The following is a 23494-nucleotide window of genomic DNA, read 5'->3' as shown; positions in this document are numbered from 1 at the left end:
TGTGCCCGTGAGAGACCCGTGCCCTGGGGGGGTGTCTGTGCCCGTGGGAGACTCGCGCCCTGGAGGAGTGTCTGTGCCCGTGAGAGACCCGTGCCCTGGGGGAGTGTCTGTGCCCGTGGGAGACTCGCGCCCTGGAGGAGTGTCTGTGCCCGTGGGAGACTCGCGCCCTGGGGGAGTGTCTGTGCCCGTGAGAGACCCGTGCCCCGGGAGAGTGTCTGTGCCCATGGGAGACTCGCGCCCTGGGGGAGTGTCTGTGCCCATGGGAGACTCGCGCCCTGGAGGAGTGTCTGTGCCCGTGGGAGACTCGCGCCCTGGGGGAGTGTCTGTGCCCGTGAGAGACCCGTGCCCCGGGAGAGTGTCTGTGCCCATGGGAGACTCGCGCCCTGGGGGAGTGTCTGTGCCCGTGGGAGACTCGCGCCCTGGAGGAGTGTCTGTGCCCGTGGGAGACTCGCGCCCTGGGGGAGTGTCTGTGCCCGTGAGAGACCCGTGCCCTGGGAGAGTGTCTGTGCCCGTGGGAGACTCGCGCCCCGGGGGAGTGTCTGTGCCCGTGGGAGACTCGCGCCCCGGGGGAGTGTCTGTGCCCGTGGGAGACTCGCGCCCCGGGGGAGTGTCTGTGCCCGTGGGAGACTCGCGCCCCGGGGGAGTGTCTGTGCCCGTGGGAGACACGTGCCCCGGGGGAGTGTCTGTGCCCATGGGAGACTAGCGCCCCGGGGGAGTGTCTGTGCCCGTGGGAGACCCGTGCCCCGGGGGAGTGTCTGTGCCCGTGGGAGACTCGCGCCCCGGGGGAGTGTCTGTGCCCGTGGGAGACCCGTGCCCTGGGGGAGTGTCTGTGCCCGTGGGAGACTCGCGCCCTGGGGGAGTGTCTGTGCCCGTGGGAGACTCGCGCCCTGGGGGAGTGTCTGTGCCCGTGGGAGACTCGTGCCCTGGGGGAGTGTCTGTGCCCATGGGAGACTCGCGCCCTGGGGGAGTGTCTGTGCCCATGGGAGACTCGTGCCCCGGGGGAGAGTCTGTGCCCATGGGAGACCCGTGCCCCCGGGGGAGTGTCTGTGCCCGTGGGAGACTCGCGCCCTGGGGGAGTGTCTGTGCCCGTGGGAGACTCGCGCCCCGGGGGAGTGTCTGTGCCCGTGGGAGACCCGCGCCCCGGGGGGAGTGTCTGTGCCCGTGGGAGACTCGCGCCCCGGGGGAGTGTCTGTGCCCGTGGGAGACTCGCGCCCTGGGGGAGTGTCTGTGCCCGTGAGAGACCCGTGCCCCAGGGGGAGTGTCTGTGCCCGTGAGAGACCCGTGCCCTGGGGGAGTGTCTGTGCCCGTGGGAGACTCGCGCCCCGGGGGAGTGTCTGTGCCCGTGGGAGACCCGTGCCCCGGGGGAGTGTCTGTGCCCGTGGGAGACTCGCGCCCCGGGGGAGTGTCTGTGCCCATGGGAGACTCGCGCCCTGGGGGAGTGTCTGTGCCCGTGGGAGACTCGCGCCCCGGGGGAGTGTCTGTGCCCGTGAGAGACTCGCGCCCCGGGGGAGTGTCTGTGCCCGTGGGAGACTCGCGCCCCGGGGGAGTGTCTGTGCCCGTGAGAGACTCGCGCCCCGGGGGAGTGTCTGTGCCCGTGGGGAGTGTCTGTGCCCGTGGAAGACTCGCGCCCCGGGGGAGTGTCTGTGCCCGTGGGAGACTCGCGCCCCGGGGGAGTGTCTGTGCCCGTGAGAGACTCGCGCCCCGGGGGAGTGTCTGTGCCCGTGGGAGACTCGCGCCCCGGGGGAGTGTCTGTGCCCGTGGGAGACCCGTGCCCCGGGGGAGTGTCTGTGCCCGTGGGAGACTCGCGCCCCGGGGGAGTGTCTGTGCCCGTGGGAGACCCGTGCCCCGGGGGAGTGTCTGTGCCCGTGGGAGACTCGCGCCCTGGGGGAGTGTCTGTGCCCATGAGAGACCCGTGCCCCGGGAGAGTGTCTGTGCCCGTGGGAGACTCGCGCCCCGGGGCAGTGTCTGTGCCTGTGGGAGACTCGCGCCCCGGGGGAGTGTCTGTGCCCGTGGGAGACTCACGCCCTGGGGGAGTGTCTGTGCCCGTGGGAGACTCGCGCCCTGGGGGAGTGTCTGTGCCCATGAGAGACCCGTGCCCCGGGAGAGTGTCTGTGCCCGTGGGAGACTCGTGCCCCCGGGAGAGAGTCTGTGCCCGTGAGAGACCCGTGCCCCGGGAGAGTGTCTGTGCCCGTGGGAGATTCGCGCCCCCGGGAGAGAGTCTGTGCCCGTGGGAGACTCGCGCCCTGGGGGAGTGTCTGTGCCCATGGGAGACTCGCGCCCTGGGGGAGTGTCTGTGCCCATGAGAGACTCGCGCCCTGGGGGAGTGTCTGTGCGCATGGGAGACTCACGCCCTGGGGGAGTGTCTGTGCCCATGGGAGACCCGTGCCCCCGGGAGAGAGTCTGTGCCCGTGGGAGACCCGCGCCCTGGGAGAGAGTCTGTGCCTGTGAGAGACCCGTGCCCTGGGGGAGTGTCTGTGCCCATGGGAGACTCGCGCCCCGGGAGAGTGTCTGTGCCCGTGGGAGACTCGCGCCCTGGGAGAGTGTCTGTGCCCGTGGGAGACTCGCGCCCCAGGGGGAGTGTCTGTGCCCGTGGGAGACTCGCGCCCCAGGGGGAGTGTCTGTGCCCGTGGGAGACCCGTGCCCCAGGGGAGTGTCTGTGCCTGTGAGAGACCCGCGCCCTGGGAGAGAGTCTGTGCCTGTGAGAGACCCACGCCCCGGGGGAGTGTCTGTGCCCGTGGGAGACCCGTGCCCCCGGGAGAGAGTCTGTGCCCGTGAGAGACCCACGCCCCGGGGGAGTGTCTGTGCCCGTGGGAGACTCGCGCCCCGGGAGAGAGTCTGTGCCCGTGGGAGACTCACGCCCTGGGGGAGTGTCTGTGCCCGTGGGAGACTCGCGCCCCGGGAGAGAGTCTGTGCCCGTGGGAGACTCGCGCCCCGGGGGAGTGTCTGTGCCCGTGGGAGACTCGCGCCCTGGGAGAGTGTCTGTGCCCGTGGGAGACTCACGCCCTGGGGGAGTGTCTGTGCCCGTGGGAGACTCGCGCCCTGGGGGAGTGTCTGTGCCCATGGGAGACTCGCGCCCTGAGGGAGTGTCTGTGCCCATGGGAGACCCGCGCCCCGGGGGGAGTGTCTGTGCCCGTGGGAGACTCGCGCCCTGGGGGAGTGTCTGTGCCCATGGGAGACCCGCGCCCCGGGGGGAGTGTCTGTGCCCGTGGGAGACTCGTGCCCCGGGGGAGTGTCTGTGCCCGTGGGAGACTCGCGCCCTGGGGGAGTGTCTGTGCCCATGGGAGACCCGCGCCCCGGGGGGAGTGTCTGTGCCCATGGGAGACTCGTGCCCCGGGGGAGTGTCTGTGCCCATGAGAGACTCGCGCCCCGGGGGAGTGTCTGTGCCCGTGGGAGACTCGTGCCCTGGGGGAGTGTCTGTGCCCATGAGAGACTCGCGCCCTGGGGGAGTGTCTGTGCCCGTGGGAGACTCGTGCCCTGGGGGAGTGTCTGTGCCCATGAGAGACTCGCGCCCTGGGGGAGTGTCTGTGCCCGTGGGAGACTCGCGCCCCGGGGGAGTGTCTGTGCCCATGAGAGACTCGCGCCCCGGGGGGAGTGTCTGTGCCCGTGGGAGACTCGCGCCCCGGGGGAGTGTCTGTGCCCGTGGGAGGCCCGTGCCCCGGGGGAGTGTCTGTGCCCGTGGGAGACTCGCGCCCCGGGGGAGTGTCTGTGCCCGTGGGAGGCCCGTGCCCCGGGGGAGTGTCTGTGCCCGTGGGAGACTCGTGCCCTGGGGGAGTGTCTGTGCCCATGAGAGACTCGCGCCCTGGGGGAGTGTCTGTGCCCGTGGGAGACTCGCGCCCCGGGGGAGTGTCTGTGCCCGTGGGAGACTCACGCCCTGGGGGAGTGTCTGTGCCCGTGGGAGACTCGCGCCCCGGGGGAGTGTCTGTGCCCGTGGGAGGCCCGTGCCCCGGGGGAGTGTCTGTGCCCGTGCGAGACTCGCGCCCCGGGGGAGTGTCTGTGCCCGTGGGAGACTCGCGCCCCGGGGGAGTGTCTGTGCCCGTGGGAGACTCGCGCCCCGGGAGAGTGTCTGTGCCCGTGGGAGACTCGCGCCCCGGGGGAGTGTCTGTGCCCGTGGGAGACTCGCGCCCCGGGGGAGTGTCTGTGCCCATGGGGGACCCGTGCCCCGGGGGGAGTGTCTGTGCCCATGGGAGACTCGCGCCCTGGGGGAGTGTCTGTGCCTGTGAGAGACCCGTGCCCCCGGGAGAGAGTCTGTGCCCGTGGGAGACTCGCGCCCCGGGGGAGTGTCTGTGCCCATGGGGGACCCGTGCCCCGGGGGGAGTGTCTGTGCCCGTGGGAGACTCGCGCCCCGGGGGAGTGCCTGTGCCCATGGGGGACCCGTGCCCCCGGGAGAGAGTCTGTGCCCGTGAGAGACCCGTGCCCCGGGAGAGTGTCTGTGCCCGTGGGAGACTCGCGCCCCGGGGGGAGTGTCTGTGCCCATGGGAGACCCGTGCCCCCGGGGGGAGTGTCTGTGCCCGTGGGAGACTCGCGCCCTGGAGGAGTGTCTGTGCCCGTGGGAGACTCGCGCCCCGGGGGAGTGTCTGTGCCAATGAGAGACCCGTGCCCCCGGGAGAGAGTCTGTGCCCGTGGGAGACTCGCGCCCCGGGGGAGTGTGTGTGCCCATGGGAGACTCGCGCCCTGGGGGAGTGTCTGTGCCCGTGGGAGACTCGCGCCCTGGAGGAGTGTCTGTGCCCGTGGGAGACTCGCGCCCTGGGAGAGTGTCTGTGCCCGTGGGAGACTCGCGCCCTGGGAGAGTGTCTGTGCCCGTGGGAGACTCGCGCCCTGGGAGAGTGTCTGTGCCCGTGGGAGACTCGCGCCCTGGGAGAGTGTCTGTGCCCATGGGAGACTCGCGCCCTGGGGGAGTGTCTGTGCCCGTGAGAGACCCGCGCCCTGGGGGAGTGTCTGTGCCCGTGGGAGACTCACGCCCCGGGGGAGTGTCTGTGCCTGTGGGAGACTCGCGCCCTGGAGGAGTGTCTGTGCCTGTGAGAGACCCGCGCCCCGGGGGAGTGTCTGTGCCCATGGGAGACCCGTGCCCCGGGGGAGTGTCTGTGCCCGTGGGAGACTCACGCCCTGGGGGAGTGTCTGTGCCCGTGGCAGACCCGCGCCCTGGAGGAGTGTCTGTGCCCATGGGAGACCCGTGCCCCCGGGGGGAGTGTCTGTGCCCATGAGAGACCCGTGCCCCCGGGAGAGAGTCTGTGCCCGTGGGAGACTCGCGCCCCGGGGGAGTGTCTGTGCCCGTGGGAGGCCCGTGCCCCGGGGGAGTGTCTGTGCCCGTGGGAGACCCGTGCCCCGGGGGTGTGTCTGTGCCCATGGGAGACTCGCGCCCTGGGGGAGTGTCTGTGCCCATGGGAGACTCGCGCCCCGGGGGAGTGTCTGTGCCCATGAGAGACCCGCGCCCCGGGGGAGTGTCTGTGCCCATGGGAGACTCGCGCCCTGGGGGAGTGTCTGTGCCCGTGGGAGACTCGCGCCCCGGGGGTGTGTCTGTGCCCATGGGAGACTCGCGCCCTGGGGGAGTGTCTGTGCCCATGGGAGACTCGCGCCCCGGGGGAGTGTCTGTGCCCGTGGGAGACTCGCGCCCTGGGAGAGTGTCTGTGCCCGTGGGAGACTCGCGCCCTGGGGGAGTGTCTGTGCCCATGGGAGACTCGCGCCCTGGGGGAGTGTCTGTGCCCATGAGAGACCCGCGCCCCGGGGGGAGTGTCTATGACCGTGAGAGACCCGTGCCCCCGGGAGAGAGTCTGTGCCCATGAGAGACCCGTGCCCCCGGGGGGAGTGTCTGTGCCCGTGGGAGACCCGTGCCCCGGGGGAGTGTCTGTGCCCGTGGGAGACTCGCGCCCCGGGGGACTGTCTGTGCCCGTGGGAGACTCGCGCCCCGGGGGAGTGTCTGTGCCCGTGGGAGACTCGCGCCCTGGGGGAGTGTCTGTGCCCATGAGAGACTCGCGCCCCGGGGGAGTGTCTGTGCCCGTGGGAGACTCGCGCCCCGGGGGAGTGTCTGTGCCCATGAGAGACTCGCGCCCCGGGGGAGTGTCTGTGCCCGTGGGAGACCCGTGCCCCGGGGGAGTGTCTGTGCCCATGGGAGACTCGCGCCCCGGGGGGCGTGTCTGTGCCCATGAGAGACCCGCGCCCCAGGGGGAGTGTCTATGACCGTGAGAGACCCGTGCCCCCGGGAGAGAGTCTGTGCCCATGAGAGACCCGTGCCCCCGGGGGGAGTGTCTGTACCCATGGGCGACTCGCGCCCCGGGGGAGTGTCTGTGCCCATGGGAGACTCGCGCCCCGGGGGAGTGTCTGTGCCCATGAGACCCGCGCCCTGGGGGAGTGTCTGTGACCGTGAGAGACCCGTGCCCCCGGGAGAGAGTCTGTGCCCGTGAGAGACCCACGCCCCGGGGGAGAGTCATACCCGGGGGGAGTTGAGTGGGAAATCCAAAATGGCCCCTTCCCGCCAAGGTATGACCGTGGACAAACTATTAAAGAAGTTGGGGTGCGTTTTTTTGAAACGGTCTTCGCCCAGCTCGCTGCTGCTGGCTTCCTGTGTGTGTTGTGGGCTGTTGCTCCCGGCACTTACCGCACTTCCTCTCGGCCTGCTCAACTGCGACGCCCACTAGGCCGCAGGCTTCTCGGCCTGCTGGCGAGGAGGGAAAAAAAACAACCCCAGCGCGTCCTCGCGCATGGCCCTATATGGTAATGACAGGTTCTCCGCCTCAATTATCGCAATCTCTCGACCACACTTGTGTCGACACGACAGGAAAGGGGGAGGGGAAGGCAAACTGCTCTCCTTCCTGCTGTTCGAGTCACCGCACCGTACTGGTTTCAGCTTTTGGATTTAAGTTGAAATAAATCTGGAAATCAAACTCCCCCGCCAACTGTGTCACAAATGTCCCGTTTTATTTTGTTGTTATTCGTTTATGGGATGTGCCATGGAAGGAGTGCAGCGAAGATTCACCAGGCTGATACCTGGGATGGCAGGAATGACGTATGAGGAGAGATTGGGTCGATTAGGCTTATATTCGCTGGAGTTTAGAAGAATGAGAGGGGATCTCATTGAAACTTATAAAATTCTGACAGGACTGGACAGACTAGATGCAGGAAGGATGTTCCCGATGGCCGGGGAGTCCAGAACCAGGGGTCACAGTCTAAGGATAAGGGGTAAGCCATTTAGGACTGAGATGAGGAGGAATTTCTTCACCCAGAGAGTGGTGAACCTGTGGAATTCTCTACCACAGAAGGCAGTAGAGGCCAATTCATTAAATATATTCAAGAAGGAGTTGGATATATTTCTTAAGGCTAAAGGGATCAAGGGATATGGGGAGAAGGCAGGGACAGGGTACTGAATTTGGATGATCAGCCATGATCTCATTGAATGGCGGAGCAGGCTCGAGGGGCCGAATGGCCTACTCCTGCTCCTATCTTCTATGTTTCTATGTGGGCGTCGCTGGCAAGGCCCAGCATTTATTGCCCATCCCTAGTTTCCCTCGAGAAGGTGGCGGTGAGCCGCCTTCTTGAACCGCTGCAGTCCGTGTGGTGACGGTGCCCCCACGGTGCTGTTAGGGAGGGAGTTCCAGGATTTTGACCCAGCGACGATGAAGGATCGGCCGATATATTTCCAAGTCGGGATGGTGTGTGACTCGGAGGTGGAACTTGGAGGTGGTGGTGTTCCCATGAGCCTGCTGCCCTTGTCCTTCTAGGTGGAAGAGGTCGCGGGTTTGGGAGGTGCTGCCGAAGAAGCCTTGGCCAGTTGCTGCAGTGCCTCTTGTAGATGGTACACACTGCAGCCACGGTGCGCCGGAGGTCATAGAGTTATACAGCACAGAAAGAGGCCCTTCGGCCCATCGTGTCCATGCCGACCATCAAGCCCTGTCTAATCTAATCCCATTTTCCAGCACTTGGTCCCTAGCCTTGTATGCTTTCGCGTTTCAAGTGCTCATCCAAATGCTTCTTGAATGTTGAGGGTTCCTGCCTCTACCACCCTTTCAGGCAGTGAGTTCCAGATTCCAATCACCCTCTGGGTGAAAAAGTTCTTCCTCAAATCCCCTCTAAACCTCCTGCCCCTTACCTTGAAACTATGCCCCCTGGTTATTGACCCCTCTACTGAGGGGAAAAGTTCCTTTCTATCTACCCTATCTATGCCCCTCATAATTTTGTACACCTCAATCAGGTCCCCCCTCAGCCTTCTCTGCTCTAAGGAAAACAACCCCAGCCTGTCCAGTCTCTCTTCATAGCTGAAGCGCTCCAGCCCAGGTAACATCCTGGTGAACCTCCTCTGCACCCTCTCCAATGTAATCACACCCTTCCTATAGTGTGGCGACCAGAACTGCACACAGTATTCCAGCTGTGGCCTAACTAGCGTTTTGTACAGCTCCATCATAACCTCCCCGCTCTTATTTTCTATGCCTCGGCTAATGAAGGCAAGTATCCCATATGCGTTTTTAACCAATCTACCTGTCCTGCTGCCTTCAGGGATCTATGTACATGCACACCAAGGTCCCTCTGATCCTCTGTCCTTCCTAGGGTCCTACCATTCATTGTGTATTCTCTTGCCTTGTTAGTCCTCCCAAAATGCATCACCTCACACTTTTCAGGGTTAAATTCCATTTGCCACTGTTCTGCCCATCTGACCATCCCGTTGATATCGTCCTGTAGCCTGAGGCTTCCCTCCTCGCTATTTACCACCCCACCAATTTTCGTGTCATCTGCGAACTTACTGATCATACCTCCTACATTCATATCTAAATCATTAATGTACACTACAAACAGCAAAGGACCCAGCACCGATCCCTGCGGTACACCACTGGACACAGGCTTCCAGTCACAAAAACAACCTTCGACCATCACCCTCTGCCTCCTGCCACTAAGCCAATTTTGGATCCAATGTGCCAAGTTGCCCTGGTGGGGTGTTTCATCGGACAGTGTAGAGGGAGCTTTACTCTGCATCTTTTTTTTAATGTTGTTTTATGGGATGTGGGCATCGCTGGCACGGCCCAGCATTTATTGCCCATCCCTAGTTGCCCTTGAGAAGGTGGTGTTGAGCCGCCTTCTTGAACCGCTGCAGTCCGTGTGGTGACGGTGCTCCCACAGTGCTGTTAGGGAGGGAGTTCCAGGATTTAGACTCAGCGACGATGAAGGATCGGCCGATATATTTCCCAGTCAGGATGGTGTGTGACTTGGAGGGGAACTTGGAGGTGGTGGTGTTCCCATGTGCCTGCTGCCCTTGTCCTTCTAGGTGGAAGAGGTCACGGGTTTGGGAGGTGCTGCCGAAGAAGCCTTGGCGAGTTGCTGCAGTGCATCTTGTAGATGGTACACACTGCAGCCACGGTGCGCCGGTGGTGGAGGGAGTGAATGTTTAAGGTGGTGGATGGGGTGCCGATCAAGCGGGCTTGCTTTGTCCTGGATGGTGTCGAGCTTCTTGAGTGTTGTTGGAGCTGCACTCATCCAGGCAAGTGGAGAGTATTCCATCACACTCCTGACTTGTGCCTTGCAGATGGTGGAAAGGCTTTGGGGAGTCAGGAGGTGAGACACTCGCCGCAGAATACCTAGCCTCTGACCTGCTCTTGCTGCCACTGTACAGCGCCTTTAATGTAGTAAAGCATCCCCGTGGCCCGTCACAGGAGCATAAATCAGACAATAATTTGACACCGAGCCACATAAGGTGATATTAAGGACTGGTGACCCAAAACCTGGTCAAGGAGGTCGGTTTTAAGGAGCGTCTTAAAGGAGGGGAGAGAGGCGGAGAGGTTTAGGGAGGGAATTCCAGAGCTCGGGGCCCCAGGCGGCTGAAGGCACGGCCGCCAATGGTGGAGCAATGGAAATCAGGGGGATGCGCAAGAGGCCAGGATTGGAGGAGCACTGAGATCTCGGAGGGTTGTAGGGCTGGAGGAGGTTACTGAGATAGGGAGGGTGGTAAGGGCTAGAGGAGGTTACAGAGATAGGGAGGGTTGTAGGGGCTAGAGGAGGTTACAGAGATAGGGAGGGTTGTGGGGGCTGGAGGAGGTTACAGAGATAGGGAGGGTTGTAGGGGCTGGAGGAGGTTACAGAGATAGGGAGGGTTGTGGGGGCTGGAGGAGGTTACAGAGATAGGGAGGGTTGTGGGGGCTGGAGGAGGTTACAGAGATAGGGAGGGTGGTAGGGGCTGGAGGAGGTTACAGAGATAGGGAGGGTTGCAGGGGCTGGAGGAGGTTACACAGATAGGGAGGGCTGTGGGGGCTGGAAGAGTTTACAGAGATAGGGAGGGGAGTAGGGGCTGGAGGAGGTTACAGAGGTAGGGAGGGTTGCAGGGGGCTGGAGGAGGTTACAGAGATAGGGAGGGTGGTAGGGGCTGGAGGAGGTTACAGAGATAGGGAGGGTTGCAGGGGCTGGAGGAGGTTACACAGATAGGGAGGGCTGTGGGGGCTGGAAGAGTTTACAGAGATAGGGAGGGGAGTAGGGGCTGGAGGAGGTTACAGAGGTAGGGAGGGTTGCAGGGGGCTGGAGGAGGTTACAGAGATAGGAAAGGTTCTAGGGGCTGGAGGAAGTTACAGAGATAGGGAGGGTGGTAGGGGCTGGAGGAGGTTACAGAGATAGGGAGGGTTGTAGGGGCTGGAGGAAGTTACAGAGATAGGGAGGGTTGTAGGGGCTGGAGGAGGTTACAGAGATAGGGAGGGTTGTAGGGGCTGGAGGAGGTTACAGAGATAGGGAGGGTGGTAGGGGCTAGAGGAGGTTACAGAGATAGGGAGGGTTGTAGGGGCTGGAGGAGGTTACAGAGATAGGGAGAGTTGTGGGGGCTGGAGGAGGTTACAGAGATAGGGAGGGTTGTGGGGGCTGGAGGAGGTTACAGAGACAGGGAGGGTGGTAGGGGCTGGAGGAGGTTACAGAGATAGGGAGGGTTGTAGGGGCTGGAGGAGGTTACAGAGATAGGGAGTGTTGTAGGGGCTGGAGGAGGTTACCGAGATAGGGAGGGTTGTAGGGGCTGGAGGAAGTTACAGAGATAGGGAGGGTGGTAGGGGCTGGAGGAGGTTACACAGATAGGGAGGGTTGTAGGGGCTGGAGGAGGTTACCGAGATAGAGAGGGTTGTAGGGGCTGGAGGAAGTTACAGAGATAGGGAGGGTGGTAGGGGCTGGAGGAGGCTACAGAGATAGGGAGGGTTTTAGGGGCTGGAGGAGGTTACAGAGATAGGGAGGGTTGTAGGGGCTGGAGGAGGTTACAGAGATAGGGAGGGGGGGCTGGAGGAGGTTACAGAGATAGGGAGGGTTGTAGGGGCTGGAGGAGGTTACAGAGATAGGGAGGGTGATAGGGGCTGGAGGAGTTTACAGAGATAGGGAGGGTTGTAACGGCTGGAGGAGGTTACAGAGATAGGGAGGGTAGTAGGGGCTGGAGGAGGTTACAGAGATAGGGAGGGTTGTAGGGGCTGGAGGAGGTTACAGAGATAGGGAGGGTTGGAGAGGCTGGAGGAGGTTACAGAGATAGGGAGGGTTGTCGGGGCTGGAGGAAGTTACATAGATAGGGAGGGTGGTAGGGGCTGGAGGAGGTTACAGAGATAGGGAGGGTTGTAGGGGCTGGAGGAGGTTACAGAGATAGGGAGGGTTGTAGAGGCTGGAGGAGGTTACAGAGATAGGGAGGGTTGTAGGGGCTGGAGGAGGTTACAGAGATAGGGAGGGTTGTAGGGGCTGGAGGAGGTTACAGAGATAGGGAGGGTTGTAGGGGCTGGAGGAGGTTACAGAGATAGGGAGGGTTGTAGGGGCTGGAGGCGGTTCCAGAGATAGGGAGGGTTGTAGGGGCTGGAGGAGGTTCCAGAGATAGGGAGGGTTGTAGGGGCTGGAGGAGGTTACAGAGATAGGGAGGGTTGTAGGGGCTGGAGGAGGTTACAGAGATAGGGAGGGTTGTAAGGGCTGGAGGAGGTTCCAGAGATAGGGAGGGTTGTAGGGGCTGGAGGAGGTTACAGAGATAGGGAGGGTTGTAGGGGCTGGAGGAGGTTACAGAGATAGGGAGGGTTGTAAGGGCTGGAGGAGGTTACAGAGATAGGGAGGGTTGTCAGGGCTGGAGGAGGTTACAGAGATAGGGAGGGTTGTAGGGGCTGGAGGAGGTTACAGAGATAGGGAGGGTTGTAAGGGCTGGAGGAGGTTACAGAGATAGGGAGGGTTGTAGGGGCTGGAGGAGGTTACAGAGATAGGGAGGGTGGTAGGGGCTGGAGGAGGTTACAGAGATAGGGAGGGTGATAGGGGCTGGAGGAGGTTACAGAGATAGGGAGGGTTGTAAGGGCTGGAGGAGGTTACAGAGATAGGGAGGGTGGTAGGGGCTGGAGGAGGTTACTGAGATAGGGAGGGTTGTAGGGGCTGGAGGAGGTTACAGAGATAGGGAGGGTTGTAGGGGCTGGAGGAGGTTCCAGAGATGGGGAGGGTTGTAGGGGCTGGAGGAGGTTACAGAGATAGGGAGGGTTGTAGGGGCTGGAGGAGGTTACAGAGATAGGGAGGGTTGTAGGGGCTGGAGGAGGTTACAGAGATAGGGAGGGTTGTAAGGGCTGGAGGAGGTTACAGAGATAGGGAGGGTTGTAGGGGCTGGAGGAGGTTACAGAGATAGGGAGGGTTGTAGGGGCTGGAGGAGGTTACAGAGATAGGGAGGGGGGGCTGGAGGAGGTTACAGAGATAGGGAGGGTTGTAGGGGCTGGAGGAGGTTACAGAGATAGGGAGGGTGATAGGGGCTGGAGGAGTTTACAGAGATAGGGAGGGTTGTAACGGCTGGAGGAGGTTACAGAGATAGGGAGGGTAGTAGGGGCTGGAGGAGGTTACAGAGATAGGGAGGGTTGTAGGGGCTGGAGGAGGTTACAGAGATAGGGAGGGTTGGAGAGGCTGGAGGAGGTTACAGAGATAGGGAGGGTTGTCGGGGCTGGAGGAAGTTACATAGATAGGGAGGGTGGTAGGGGCTGGAGGAGTTTACAGAGATAGGGAGGGTTGTAGGGGCTGGAGGAGGTTACAGAGATAGGGAGGGTTGTAGAGGCTGGAGGAGGTTACAGAGATAGGGAGGGTTGTAGGGGCTGGAGGAGGTTACAGAGATAGGGAGGGTTGTAGGGGCTGGAGGAGGTTACAGAGATAGGGAGGGTTGTAGGGGCTGGAGGAGGTTACAGAGATAGGGAGGGTTGTAGGGGCTGGAGGCGGTTCCAGAGATAGGGAGGGTTGTAGGGGCTGGAGGAGGTTCCAGAGATAGGGAGGGTTGTAGGGGCTGGAGGAGGTTACAGAGATAGGGAGGGTTGTAGGGGCTGGAGGAGGTTACAGAGATAGGGAGGGTTGTAAGGGCTGGAGGAGGTTCCAGAGATAGGGAGGGTTGTAGGGGCTGGAGGAGGTTACAGAGATAGGGAGGGTTGTAGGGGCTGGAGGAGGTTACAGAGATAGGGAGGGTTGTAAGGGCTGGAGGAGGTTACAGAGATAGGGAGGGTTGTCGGGGCTGGAGGAGGTTACAGAGATAGGGAGGGTTGTAGGGGCTGGAGGAGGTTACAGAGATAGGGAGGGTTGTAAGGGCTGGAGGAGGTTACAGAGATAGGGAGGGTTGTAGGGGCTGGAGGAGGTTACAGAGATAGGGAGGGTGGTAGGGGCTGGAGGAGGTTACAGAGATAGGGAGGGTGATAGGGGCTGGAGGAGGTTACAGAGATAGGGAGGGTTGTAAGGGCTGGAGGAGGTTACAGAGATAGGGAGGGTGGTAGGGGCTGGAGGAGGTTACTGAGATAGGGAGGGTTGTAGGGGCTGGAGGAGGTTACAGAGATAGGGAGGGTTGTAGGGGCTGGAGGAGGTTCCAGAGATGGGGAGGGTTGTAGGGGCTGGAGGAGGTTACAGAGATAGGGAGGGTGGTAGGGGCTGGAGGAGGTTACTGAGATAGGGAGGGTTGTAGGGGCTGGAGGAGGTTACAGAGATAGGGAGGGTTGTAGGGGCTGGAGGAGGTTCCAGAGATGGGGAGGGTTGTAGGGGCTGGAGGAGGTTACAGAGATAGGGAGGGTTGTAGGGGCTGGAGGAGGTTACAGAGATAGGGAGGGTTGTAGGGGCTGGAGGAGGTTACAGAGATAGGGAGGGTTGTAAGGGCTGGAGGAGGTTACAGAGATAGGGAGGGTTGTAGGGGCTGGAGGAGGTTACAGAGATAGGGAGGGTTGTAGGGGCTGGAGGAGGTTACAGAGATAGGGAGGGTTGTAAGGGCTGGAGGAGGTTACAGAGATAGGGAGGGTTGTAGGGGCTGGAGGAGGTTACAGAGATAGGGAGGGTGGTAGGGGCTGGAGGAGGTTACAGAGATAGGGAGGGTGATAGGGGCTGGAGGAGGTTACAGAGATAGGGAGGGTTGTAAGGGCTGGAGGAGGTTACAGAGATAGGGAGGGTGGTAGGGGCTGGAGGAGGTTACTGAGATAGGGAGGGTTGTAGGGGCTGGAGGAGGTTACACAGATAGGGAGGGTTGTAGGGGCTGGAGGAGGTTACCGAGATAGGGAGGGTTGTAGGGGCTGGAGGAAGTTACAGAGATAGGGAGGGTGGTAGGGGCTGGAGGAGGCTACAGAGATAGGGAGGGTTGTAGGGGCTAGAGGAGGTTACAGAGATAGGGAGGGTTATAGGGGCTGGAGGAGGTTACAGAGATAGGGAGAGTTGTGGGGGCTGGAGGAGGTTACAGAGATAGGGAGGGTTGTGGGGGCTGGAGGAGGTTACAGAGACAGGGAGGGTGGTAGGGGCTGGAGGAGGTTACAGAGATAGGGAGGGTTGTAGGGGCTGGAGGAGGTTACAGAGATAGGGAGGGTTGTGGGGGCTGGAAGAGTTTACAGAGATAGGGAGGGGAGTAGGGGCTGGAGGAGGTTACAGAGATAGGGAGGGTTGTAGGGGCTGGAGGAGGTTACCGAGATAGGGAGGGTTGTAGGGGTTGGAGGAAGTTACAGAGATAGGTAGGGTGGTAGGGGCTGGAGGAGGTTACACAGATAGGGAGTGTTGTAGGGGCTGGAGGAGGTTACCGAGATAGGGAGGGTTGTCGGGGCTGGAGGAAGTTACAGAGATAGGGAGGGTGGTAGGGGCTGGAGGAGGCTACAGAGATAGGGAGGGTTGTAGGGGCTGGAGGAGGTTACAGAGATAGGGAGGGTTGTAGGGGCTGGAGGAGGTTACAGAGATAGGGAGGGGGGCTGGAGGAGGTTACAGAGATAGGGAGGGTTGTAGGGGCTGGAGGAGGTTACAGAGATAGGGAGGGTGATAGGGGCTGGAGGAGTTTACAGAGATAGGGAGGGTTGTAACGGCTGGAGGATGTTACAGAGATAGGGAGGGTAGTAGGGGCTGGAGGAGGTTACAGAGATAGGGAGGGTTGTAGGGGCTGGAGGAGGTTACAGAGATAGGGAGGGTTGGAGAGGCTGGAGGAGGTTACAGAGATAGGGAGGGTTGTCGGGGCTGGAGGAAGTTACATAGATAGGGAGGGTGGTAGGGGCTGGAGGAGGTTACAGAGATAGGGAGGGTTGTAGGGGCTGGAGGAGGTTACAGAGATAGGGAGGGTTGTAGAGGCTGGAGGAGGTTACAGAGATAGGGAGGGTTGTAGGGGCTGGAGGAGGTTACAGAGATAGGGAGGGTTGTAGGGGCTGGAGGAGGTTACAGAGATAGGGAGGGTTGTAGGGGCTGGAGGAGGTTACAGAGATAGGGAGGGTTGTAGGGGCTGGAGGAGGTTACAGAGATAGGGAGGGTTGTAGGGGCTGGAGGAGGTTCCAGAGATAGGGAGGGTTGTAGGGGCTGGAGGAGGTTACAGAGATAGGGAGGGTTGTAGGGGCTGGAGGTGGTTACAGAGATAGGGAGGGTTGTAAGGGCTGGAGGAGGTTCCAGAGATAGGGAGGGTTGTAGGGGCTGGAGGAGGTTACAGAGATAGGGAGGGTTGTAGGGGCTGGAGGAGGTTACAGAGATAGGGAGGGTTGTAAGGGCTGGAGGAGGTTACAGAGACAGGGAGGGTTGTAGGGGCTGGAGGAGGTTACAGAGATAGGGAGGGTTGTAGGGGCTGGAGGAGGGTACAGAGATAGGGAGGGTTGTAAGGGCTGGAGGAGGTTACAGAGATAGGGAGGGTTGTAGGGGCTGGAGGAGGTTACAGAGATAGGGAGGGTGGTAGGGGCTGGAGGAGGTTACAGAGATAGGGAGGGGAGGGGCGAGGGCCATGCAGGGATTTAAAGACGAGGATGAGAATTTTAAAGCAAGGCGTTGCCGGGCCGGGAGGCAGTGTAGGTCAACGAGCAACAGAGAGGGTGATGGGTGAACGGGACTTGGTGCGAGTTAGCACCCGGGCAACAGAGCCAAAGACCCTCACAGAGCAGGAAAGGCCCACAGGACAGTGTAGAGGGAGCTTTACTCTGTATCTAACCCCGTGCTGTACCTGCCCTGGGAGTGTTTGATGGGACAGTGTAGAGGGAGCTTTACTCTGTATCTAACCCCGTGCTGTACCTGCCCTGGGAGTGTTTGATGGGACAGTGTAGAGGGAGCTTTACTCTGTATCTAACCAGTGCTGTACCTGCCCTGGGAGTGTTTGATGGGACAGTGTAGAGGGAGCTTTACTCTGTATCTAACCCCGTGCTGTACCTGCCCTGGGAATGTTTGATGGGACAGTGTAGAGGGAGCTTTACTCTGTATCTAACCAGTGCTGTACCTGCCCTGGGAGTGTTTGATGGGACAGTGCAGAGGGAGCTTTACTCTGTATCTAACCCGTGCTGTACCTGCCCTGGGAGTGTTTGATGGAACAGTGTAGAGGGAGCTTTACTCTGTATCTAACCCGTGATGTACCTGCCCTGGGAGTGTTTGATGGGACAGTGTAGAGGGAGCTTTACTCTGTATCTAACCCGTGCTGTACCTGCCCTGGGAGTGTTTGATGGGACAGTGTAGAGGGAGCTTTGCTCTGTATCTAACCCCGTGCTGTACCTGCCCTGGGAGTGTTTGATGGGGACAGTGTAGAGGGAGCTTTACTCTGTATCTAACCCGTGCTGTACCTGCCCTGGGAGTGTTTGATGGGACAGTGTGGAGGGAGCTTTACTCTGTATCTAACCTATGCTGTACCTGCCCTGGGAGTGTTTGATGGGACAGTGTAGAGGGAGCTTTACTCTGTCTCTAACCCGTGCTGTACCTGCCCTGGGAGTGTTTGATGGGACAGTGTAGAGGGAGCTTTACTCTGTATCTAACCCGTGCTGTACCTGCCCTGGGAGTGTTTGATGGGACAGTGTAGAGGGAGCTTTACTCTGTATCTAACCTATGCTGTACCTGCCCTGGGAGTGTTTGATGGAACTATGTAGAGGGAGCTTTACTGTGTATCTAACCCCATGCTGTACCTGCCCTGGGAGTGTTTGATGGGACAGTGTAGAGGGAGCTTTACTCTGTATCTAACCCGTGCTGTACCTGCCCTGGGAGTGTTTGATGGAACAATGTAGAGGGAGCTTTACTCTGTATCTAACCCCATGCTGTACCTGCCCTGGGAGTGTTTGATGGGACAGTGTAGAGGGAGCTTTACTCTGTATCTAACCCGTGCTGTACCTGCCCTGGAGTGTTTGATGGGACAGTGTAGAGGGAGCTTTACTCTGTATCTAACCCGTGCTGTACCTGCCCCGGGAGTGTTTAAGGGGACTGTGTAGAGGGAGCTTTACTCTGTATCTAACCCGTGCTGTACCTGCCCTGGGAGTGTTTGACGGGACAGTGTAGAGGGAGCTTTACTCTGTATCTAACCCCGTGCTGTACCTGCCCTGGGAGTGTTTGACGGGACAGTGTAGAGGGAGCTTTACTCTGTATCTAACCCGTGCTGTACCTGCCCTGGGAGTGTTTGATGGGACAGTGCAGAGGGAGCTTTACTCTGTATCTAACGCCTTTGTGTCTCTCTGTGTTTTAGTGCGGCCGGATCGAGAAGGCCCAACCCTTGGTGTGTGGTCACACGGCTGTGGTTCTTGACATCGAGTGGTGTCCTCACAATGACCATATCATCGCCAGTGGCTCGGAGGATTGTTCCGTCATGGTGAGATCTTCTTTCTAGCATCTTCTCTCTCCGGTTTCCGGAATGTTACCCCGCCGCCCCCCCCCCCGGCTATAATTATCCTTTGAAGCGCATGCCACGATTTTCAAACATGGTGGCCATTTTGTGTGCGGGCGATGGCACAGGATAATCCCGCAATGTGTGTTAAAGCCATTTCGGACATGGCAAGATCCCACAAACTGAGACAAATGCCCCAGGGTTAATACTCCCGCAGTCCTGCCCCTCCGACAGTGCGGCGCTCCCTCGGTACTGCCCCTCCGACAGTGCAGCACTCCCCCAGTACTGTCCCTCCGACAGTGCGGCGCTCACTCAGTACTGCCCCTTCGACAGTGCGGCGCTCACTCAGTACTGCCCCTCCGACAGTGCGGCGCACCCTGAGTACTGCCCCTCCGACAGTGCAGCACTCCCTCAGTACAGCCCCTCTGACAGTGCAGGCCGGGATTATGGGGCTGAAACCCATGACCTTCTGACTCAGAGGGGGAGAGAGTGTGACCCACCGGGCCAAGGTGCAACCCATGTTGCCACAGGTCTCCTCCAGGTTAGTCCGTGTCTGCTCCATGTTCTGTCCCAGAGTCGAGCATCAGGAGCTAGACAACACTCCCCTCTAGAGGCACATGTGCACCACTGCACTTAGATCTGGGAAAACTTCAGGAAGGGCCGAGGCCCCACGGTGCAGGACACCGGGGGGAGGGCCGAGGCCCCACGGTGCAGGGACACCAGTGGAAGGGCCGAGGCCCCACGGTGCAGGGACACCAGGGGAAGGGCCGAGGCCCCACGGTGCAGGACACCAGGGGAAGGGCCGAGGACCCACGGTGCAGGGACACCAGGGGAAGGGCCGAGGCCCCACGGTGCAGGGACACCAGGGGAAGGGCCGAGGCCCCACGGTGCAGGGACACCAGGGGAAGGACCGAGGCCCCACGGTGCAGGACACCAGGGGAAGGGCCGAGGCCCCACGGTACAGGACACCAGGGGAAGGGCCGAGGCCCCACGGTGCAGGGACACCAGGGGAAGGGCCGAGGCCCCACGGTGCAGGGACACCAGGGGAAGGGCCGAGGCCCCACGGTGCAGGACACCAGGGGAAGGGCCGAGGACCCACGGTGCAGGGACACCAGGGGAAGGGCCGAGGCCCCATGGTGCAGGGACACCAGGGGAAGGGCCGAGGCCCCACGGTGCAGGGACACCAGGGGAAGGGCCGAGGCCCCACGGTGCAGGGACACCAGGGGAAGGGCAGGGGGAGGGAGGAGGGCTGGTTGTCAATGAGGAGGTTGGAGCTTAAAGGGCGAGGGAGGTTGGGGCTGAGGGTGAAGTATGGTTGGAGGGGAGAGGATGAGGGAGCGAGATGTTTGGAGGGTGAGCGAGTGAGATAGTTGGAGGGGAGAGAGTGAGGGAGGGAGATGGTTGGAGGGGAGAGGGTGAGGGAGGGAGATGGTTGGAGGTGAGGGTGATGGAGGTTGGGGGTTAGGGTGAGGGATGGTTGGAGGTGAGGGTGATGGAGGTTGGGGGTGAGGGTGAGGGATGGTTGGAGGTGAGGGTGATGGAGGTTGGGGGTTAGGGTCAGGGATGGTTGGAGGTGAGGGTGAGGGAGGTTGGGGGTTAGGGTGAGAGATGGTTGGAGGTGAGGGTGAGGGACTGAGATGGTTGGAGGGGAGAGGGAGTGAGATGGTTGGAGGTGAGGGTGAGGGAGTGAGATGGTTGGAGGTGAGGGTGAGGGAGTGAGATGGTTGGAGGTGAGGGTGAGGGAGTGAGATGGTTGGAAGTGAGGGTGAGGGAGTGAGATGGTTGGAGGGGAGAGGGTGAGGGAGTGAGATGGTTGGAGGTGAGGGTAAGGGAGTGAGATGGTTGGAGGGGAGAGGGTGAGGGAGTGAGATGGTTGGAGGTGAGGGTGAGGGAGTGAGATGGTTGGAGGTGAGGGTGAGGGAGTGAGATAGTTGGAGGTGAGGGTGAGGGACTGAGATGGTTGGAGGTGAGGGTGAGGGACTGAGATGGTTGGAGGGGAGAGGGTGAGGGAGTGAGATGGTTGGAGGTGAGGGTGAGGGAGTGAGATGGTTGGAGGTGAGGGTGAGGGAGTGAGATGGTTGGAGGTGAGGGTGAGGGAGTGAGATGGTTGGAGGTGAGGGTGAGGGAGTGAGATGGTTGGAGGGGAGAGGGTGAGGGAGTGAGATGGTTGGAGGTGAGGGTGAGGGAGTGAGATGGTTGGAGGGGAGAGGGTGAGGGAGTGAGATGGTTGGAGGTGAGGGTGAGGGAGTGAGATGGTTGGAGGTGAGGGTGAGGGAGTGAGATAGTTGGAGGTGAGGGTGAGGGACTGAGATGGTTGGAGGTGAGGGTGAGGGAGTGAGATGGTTGGAGGGGAGAGGGTGAGATGGTTGGAGGGGAGAGGGAGAGGGAGTGAGATGGTTGGAGGTGAGGGTGAGGGAGTGAGATGGTTGGAGAGGAGAGGGTGAGGGAGCGAGATGGTTGGAGGTGGGGGTGAGGGAGTGAGATGGTTGGAGGTGGGGGTGAGGGAGTGAGATGGTTGGAGGGGAGGGTGAGGGAGTGAGATGGTTGGAGGTGAGGGTGAGGGAGTGAGATAGTTGGAGGTGAGGGTGAGGGACTGAGATGGTTGGAGGTGAGGGTGAGGGAGTGAGATGGTTGGAGGGGAGAGGGTGAGATGGTTGGAGGGGAGAGGGAGAGGGAGTGAGATGGTTGGAGGTGAGGGTGAGGGAGTGAGATGGTTGGAGAGGAGAGGGTGAGGGAGTGAGATGGTTGGAGGTGGGGGTGAGGGAGTGAGATGGTTGGAGGGGAGAGGGTGAGATGGTTGGAGGGGAGAGGGAGAGGGAGTGAGATGGTTGGAGGTGAGGGTGAGGGAGTGAGATGGTTGGAGAGGAGAGGGTGAGGGAGTGAGATGGTTGGAGGTGGGGGTGAGGGAGTGAGATGGTTGGAGGGGAGGGTGAGGGAGTGAGATGGTTGGAGGTGGGGGTGAGGGAGTGAGATGGTTGGAGGGGAGAGGGTGAGATGGTTGGAGGGGAGAGGGAGAGGGAGTGAGATGGTTGGAGGTGAGGGTGAGGGAGTGAGATGGTTGGAGAGGAGAGGGTGAGGGAGTGAGATGGTTGGAGGTGAGGGTGAGGGAGCGAGATGGTCGGAGTGGAGAGGGTGAGGGAGTGAGATGGCTGGAGGTGAGGGTGAGGGAGTGAGATGGTTGGAGGTGAGGGTGAGGGAGTGAGATGGTTGGAGGTGAGGGTGAGTGAGTGAGATGGTTGGAGGTGAGGGTGAGGGAGCGAGATGGTTGGAGGGGAGAGGGTGAGGGAGTGAGATGGTTGGAGGTGAGGGTGAGGGAGCGGGATGGTTGGAGGGGAGAGGGTGAGGGAGTGAGATGGCTGGAGGTGAGGGTGAGGGAGTGAGATGGTTGAGGGGAGAGGGTGAGGGAGCGAGATGGTTGGAGGGGAGAGGGTGAGGGAGTGAGATGGTTGGAGGTGAGGGTGAGGGAGCGAGATGGTTGGAGAGGAGAGGGTGAGGGAGTGAGATGGCTGGAGGTGAGGGTGAGGGAGTGAGATGGTTGAGGGGAGAGGGTGAGGGAGCGAGATGGTTGGAGGGGAGAGGGTGAGGGAGTGAGATGGCTGGAGGTGAGGGTGAGGGAGTGAGATGGTTGAGGGGAGAGGGTGAGGGTGCGAGATGGTTGGAGGGGAGAGGGTGAGGGAGCGAGATGGTCAGAGGGGAGTGTGAAGGTGGTTGGGGGTGAGGGTGAGGGAGTTTGGGGGTGAGGGTGAGGGTGGTTGGGGGTTAGGGTGAGGGATGGTTGGGGTGAGGGTGAGGGAGGTTGGGGGTTAGGGTGATGGAGGTTGGAGGTGAGGGTGATGGAGGTTGGGGTTAGGGAGAGGGATGGTTGGGGGTGAGGGTGAGGGAGGTTGGGGTGAGGGTGAGAGAGGTTGGGGGTTGGGGTGAGGGTGAGGGAGGTTGGGGGTACTTCCCACAGGGGCGGGGGGTGACGCAGGGCTCGCCAATCTCACCGACACTCTTTAATATTTACATAAATGGATTGGCAAAACTACTTGAACAATCTACAGCACCCGGCCTCACCCTATATGAATCCAAGGTTAAATTCCTCCTCTATGCAGACGACCTGGTTCTGCTGTCACCTACTAAAGAGGGGCTACAGCAAAACCTGGACCTGCTGGAGTCGTACTGCCAGACTTGGGCCCTGACAATAAATCCCCAAAAAACCAAAGTCCTTGTGTTCCAGCAAAGATCCAAACATCAGGGACCCAAAATAAATTTCACAGTAGGAACAACCAAAATTGAACAAACCACTAACTACACATACTTGCGCTTAAAAATCAGTTCTACGGGAAACTTCAAACTGGCTGTGAATGAACTGAAAGAGAAAGCAAGAAGGGCTTTCTATGCCATCAAAAAATCAATCCAAATAGAAATCCCAATTAGCATTTGGCTCAAAATTTTCAAATCAGTAATTGAACCAATTGCACTCTATGGCAGTGAGGTATGGGGACCGCTAACTCAACAAGAATTTGCAAAATGGGACAAACACCCAATTGAGATCCTACATGCAGAATTCTGTAAAAGTATCCTCCGGACTCAAAGGAAAACAGTAAACAATGCATGCAGGGCGGAACTAGGCCAATATCCATTAATAATCACTATCCAAAAAAGAGCCACCAAATTTTGGAATCACCTACAAATGAGCAATCCCCAATGCTATCACTACGACGCCCTGAAATGCCAAGAGCTGACCATAAAGAAGAATACCCTCAGTCAACTAGTCCTGGGACTCAGTGAAGTAACTACTAACAATACTAACAATAACCAGCCCCAGGACAGTGACAGGGTAACACAAAGAATTCGACCCAACACAATCGTCGCTAAGCAAAAGGAAAAATATCTGACATATTGGGCAGAAACAACAAAAACCCAAAGCAAACTCAATTGCTACTTGGCCCTAAACAGACAATACAACATAGCTGATTACCTGACCATGGTAAAGGATAACAAACTGAGAAGAACCTTGACAAGGTACAGACTTAGCGAACATAGCCTAGCGATCGAAAAAGGCAGACACAGGCAGACCAGGCTGCCAAGAGAAGACAGGATATGCTCTCACTGCAGTCAGGGAGTGGTGGAGACAGAGATGCACTTCCTCACAGCTTGTGGAAAATCTCAGGGCATCAGGGAGAATTTCTACCAAAAATTCTCACAAATATGCCCTGATTTCAGAAATCTGAATGACAACCAAAAACTCCCATTCCTACTGGGAGAGGAGAGAAGCTGTATAACACTGGCGGCACGCTATGTTACAGCTTGCCATGAACAGAGAGCCAACCAGTAAACTAAGAAAAGAATATATATAAACAATGCGAATGTATATTTATACACTCAGGGATATACCTGTTTATACACTGTATGAATAGAACTGCGTTTATGTGGTAAACCATAAATGTATTTTGATGCTTTGGCAACATAAGATGTAACTTATCATGCCAATAAAGCGATTTGAATTGTGTGAATTGTGAATTG

General features: G+C 59.8%; 1 protein-coding gene across 4 annotated transcripts in view; it reads left to right on the top strand.

Annotated features, from left to right (window-relative positions):
* LOC147094588 (coronin-1C-A-like) overlaps positions 1 to 23494 on the top strand; it is an 84256-nt gene that overhangs the window by 41267 nt on the left and 19495 nt on the right. For all 4 annotated transcript variants that reach the window (XM_085974424.1, XM_085974423.1, XM_085974425.1 and 1 more), the window contains exon 3: positions 17849 to 17971. In XM_085974424.1, coding sequence (XP_085830550.1) covers positions 17849 to 17971 — 123 coding nt within the window. The remainder of the gene's footprint in view (positions 1 to 17848; positions 17972 to 23494) is intronic.

Source organism: Somniosus microcephalus, unplaced genomic scaffold (assembly GCF_052327205.1).
Source record: "Somniosus microcephalus isolate GS21.2 unplaced genomic scaffold, FLI_Smic_1.0 unresolved_chr1, whole genome shotgun sequence".
In the NCBI taxonomy this organism is placed as follows: domain Eukaryota; kingdom Metazoa; phylum Chordata; class Chondrichthyes; order Squaliformes; family Somniosidae; genus Somniosus; species Somniosus microcephalus.
Note: the sequence above shows the minus strand (reverse complement) of the source record. Positions and strands in the feature narration are given on the sequence as shown.